The 4,562-nt window shown below is 30.0% G+C and overlaps 1 protein-coding gene across 1 annotated transcript in view; it reads left to right on the forward strand.

Annotated features, from left to right (window-relative positions):
* The window catches only part of LOC106477272 (death domain-associated protein 6-like), a 46,305-nt gene extending 41,765 nt beyond the window's left edge, over positions 1-4,540 (forward strand). Inside the window, exons 7-9 of the mRNA XM_013937864.2 lie at positions 539-711; positions 2,222-2,405; positions 2,546-4,540. Of these exons, the coding sequence (XP_013793318.1) occupies positions 539-711; positions 2,222-2,405; positions 2,546-2,931 (743 nt within the window). The 3' untranslated portion in view covers positions 2,932-4,540. The remainder of the gene's footprint in view (positions 1-538; positions 712-2,221; positions 2,406-2,545) is intronic.
* Positions 4,541-4,562: the final 22 nt, after the last annotated feature.

The raw sequence follows: 4,562 nt of genomic DNA on the forward strand, positions 1-4,562 counted from the left end.
CACACACACACACACACACACACACACACTGACCAATTATCTCCACTCTACCCCCCCTGCACACACATACCAGTTAATATGTTTAATATGATGTGATAATATATACTTATTCTGTTTCTCTTCTTGTTAGGATACTAGAATAAAAAATATCTTGGATATTTTAAATATATTACGATAAAGAACAATTAAGTATAAAATCACTGAGCAAAAGATAAATAAATGTAGCCTAATATCGTCTGAAGGAAGAAAATATTTAATCCATTTTGCTGGTGGAAAAGAATATAAACATTTTTACATGTAATGTTGGTAATTGTTTTGTAAAGCTGATTGGCCAATTAGAATGCTTGATTACCTCAAGTGGCTACTGTGTTTTTTTGCCTGTCACTTTAGAACCTTTTATTTGTTTTTTATTTCAAACACTAATTACAAACAGTTTTAATCATTGTTAACAGTTTTAGTACAAGAAATTTTTGAGATAAGAACACTTTACAACTGATTTGGTTAAATAGCATTAGTATGGTTTTGTTTTCCACATCAGCTCGGGAGATATTTCAAGATGTAGGTAAAGAACTCAAGAAACGTCGTTGCCTTGATGATTTGGATCTTATAAACAGTTATGGTGATGTGGCTGATGATCCAGCAGATTTAGATAATGACCTCCGTTCAAAGTTAGAAGAAAGCTCAAATATTTGCCAGAAAAAAATTGATGAAGTAAGGGTTTCTGTATAAACTACACTAATAAGTGTCACTAGCACAGCAATTTTTAGGTAAAGAGGTAACAGATTATATAGAAATTTCTATTTAGTTGTGTTTGTGAGTGTTTTTTCCCTGTTCTCAAATGCTGAACTTATTAAAGCAATTTTGAACCAAGTTTTGTGTGCAATTATTAAATATTTTATCCAAAATATTGTCTTGTATGAATTTTGATATATTTGTAAAGCCCTAGGATAATCTGTAATCAATTTATAAACTAAAAATAAGGCAGACAAACATTATAGGTATAGTTATTACGAAGCAGAAAACTACAAATGTGGAGTAGGGTTGGATCTTAAACTGGAATTTTTATTTGTAGTTTTCTGTGAAGTTTGTGAAATCAACTGTTCGACCAGATTCCAGAAACATTTCATCAGTCTCTATAGAATTGATTCATAACTTATGAACACCTTGCATGTACTAGGAAGGAATAAGATTTAAGGTTTTTGTTTGAATTATCCCACCTTTGGACTTGTGCCTTCTCTTAAAAACATAAGCATTTTTTAAATTAGATTTATTTGTTTAAATATATTTCATTGATCCTTGTAATGATCACAGTTCTCTTTAAAGCTGAATACCATTTTTGTGTTTAAATTCACACAGAGTTTTGAATCGTGTTTCAATTAATTTGTAGTACTGACTGTGCATTTTTGTTGTTGTTTAAATCAAGAACATTTTCCCTAAACCCTTTATTTTCAACTGAATTACAGTACCACCACCACTTAAGTTTTTTGTATGTTCTCTTTTTATTCTTCTTTATACTTCATATTTTCAAATAAACTTTAACAAGTGTTTTTAGCTTCTTGGTAATATACAAGTGTTTGAGTTTATTCTGTATAGTATGATAGTGTACATGTTGTTTTGTTGTTGAAGACACAGTATTTTTTTACTTAAAATTCTTTGTAAAATGTTGAAACTTTATTGTACCCAATGGGTTCTGTATATGCATAAAACTAAAAATTATACAAATATTTGGGGTCACAAATAGTTCCAGTTGGGGAGTAGGGTAGCCTTTGAAATTTCCTACTCCAAGTATGCTTTATTTACAGTTCAGTTTAATTGCTAAAATATAGTATCATAGTCTCATTCAGTAGAATTGATTATTTCACAAAAAAGAAAGGAAAATATTTGAAACATTGATATTTTCTAAGTGTCAGAATAGAACAATGTAAAAAATATTGTAATAATAAATGAAACAATTGTGTTTGGTGATTCATTACTGCTTAATGAGTTATAATCACAGTCTGTTGACTACATGCCATTTTTGGTTTTTACATTGAATAAAAATTTTGAGTTGTTTTGTTTTCTGGAATGAAAGTTACTTCTGATTGGTCTTTAATATTTCACCGAAGAGCTACTGTGAAATTATTTATTACACTTCCAATTATCTATAAATATAACTACCATAAGAGTAACTGAGTTATGACTTTCTCATCAAATGACTTTGATATGATTTCTTTGTCATTAGATAATTGACAAGTATGCTCAGGAGCAGACTGAAATGAAACTGCAACCAGAAGAAGTTCCTGATGATGTAAATGATGATGTTGATGTGTTGATATCTGAAAGTAAAGATGAAGAAGAAGATGAGGAGGAGGAAGAAGATCAAGATGAAGATTTAGAAGCAATTGAAAAAACTGTGGAAAGTGAAGGTGAGTATAAAGTCTGAAATATTAAAGGATTTCTTATATATCAACAGAAAAAAATACTTTCATGTTCATATCAAGAGAAAAGTGTTTTTAAAGTAAACCTCGTGGTTGTGTAATGGTTGTTTCTATTCCTTCCCCAACAGAGGATGAAGACTTAGAAACCATGGATTTCTCCTGTAATGCCTATCAGAAAAAGACACTCTCCAAGGACCTTCATGATCCTATTGGATCCAATAATGAAGAGAACTCAGCATCTGATAAGCATGCAGGAAATGTCTTAACAAGCCTTAACCTAATCCCTTCTAAATCTCCAATCATTCCATGTGCTAGTAGTGATAAAAATGGTTCATTCCCTTACTTTGATTTGGAAGTGGATTGTGAGGATGGTGACATAGTTGATGAAAACACAGAAGGGAAGATCCTTACTCCATCTGTTGAAATGATAGAGCATAAGAGAAAAGCAGATGATTTATGCAAAAATGCAAATGTGAAACGAATGTGCACTAAAAATATTAAAACCAACAGCTAGCCCATCTTCGTACTTTTTAGTTTCAACGAATGTTTCATAGGTACAAACCACTTGTGAGAAAATGGTAAGAATTATATTTTGCTCAAACAAGACATTTCATCAAATGAAAGAGTATATTTCTATGAACTGCTGTCATCTTTTGTATACTGTGTATAATTCTCATTGTGCAAAACACATTGAAAGTAGGTCAGGTAAAACATTATTGCTATATTTCTTGTTGCAACTCTTCAATAATTCCCATTCTTAAGCTTATTGATACTGAGCAGAATAAGAATTAAAAATTATTTAATGAAATAGACTACATTCTACAGTACTGTTATTTTAGTGACCCGTGTTCATTTTAATAACTTCAAAACTAACAAGTATTATTTCAGCAAACAGATAAGTATGTTTAAGGTTAATAACCTATATTGAAGGTATCTTCAAAAGTTCAGTTACATTGATGATTGGAGGAAGTATTTCTTGTAGGGCTAATTTTATTGTACTTAAGAAGCTGTTTCTATAAAAGTTGACTTAAGTCTGTTAAGTTCAATTAGCATACTGTGTTTGCAGTTTCTGGTTTTAGGTATAGAGTATGATACTTGGTGTCAGAAAACTATTTTATGAAAATGTGGGATCAAAGAACACAAAAAATGTATTGGTTTCAAGGGTATTTGCAGATAGATTTTTAATCTTCAGCATTAATCTTTTAGTCACTTGGTAAAATTATTTACAACATAATTTGAATAAAAAGACATTTAATTTTGTTTAAGTTCTATGCCAGGGGTTTTTACTAGTTTTGTGCTTCAGTTTTGTTCACTGGAAAAAGAGTTTGACAAGGTGACATTGTGAAGGGAAATATTATCTTAGAACTAAGTAGTGATATTTTATGAGGTTTAACATAAAATGTCTACAAATTGGCATTCCAGTGTGGCATACTGGTCTTAGTATGCATTATATCCAATTATGTATGTAACTTAAAAGAAATAGCTTTAAACAAATTTTCCAGACATTATAGTCATCAGCTTAACTTGTAAACACAAATGCATACTGCTAAAGACCCTTTGTAGAAAAAACAAAAAAAATCATGTACTCATTATACCTTTTTTTTCTTTCTTGTAAATTTTTTTATCTGTTTGAATGCAACTGTCAAACCACCAAATGAAGTAACATTCTTATCACTTCAGATGTAAACAGTATCATGGAAAATGTGACTATGATCGGGTCTTAACAAACTTTGTGTGTGTATGTAATTTACATTGCAATTGATTTTCTAAGGTATTGTGTTACAACATGGTCTTTATTTATAGTGTTATGGAATTCTGTATCTCGTACGTTAAACTATCAGAAATTTTCAAATCACGTTTTTAATTTTATGGTAAGAAAAATATATTTTAACTAAAAAAAATAGATTTGTGTACTATTATGTCTAATGTAAGGTGAATTATAATTTTTAAATTTCATTTGCTTTCTTCTATCAGGCAAATCAAATGAAATGGTTTAAAAGGATCAATGATATGTATAATAATGGCTGGAGACGGCTTGAATGGGTAATGAAGAAAAACTTTAATATAAGTTTAACATAACAGCAAATGTACAATGATTCGACAAGGTTTTGATGATGACAAAACATTGTACATTTGCTGTTATGT

The sequence above is a fragment of the Limulus polyphemus genome, unplaced genomic scaffold, assembly GCF_000517525.1.
Source record: "Limulus polyphemus unplaced genomic scaffold, Limulus_polyphemus-2.1.2 Scaffold164, whole genome shotgun sequence".
Classification (NCBI taxonomy): domain Eukaryota; kingdom Metazoa; phylum Arthropoda; class Merostomata; order Xiphosura; family Limulidae; genus Limulus; species Limulus polyphemus.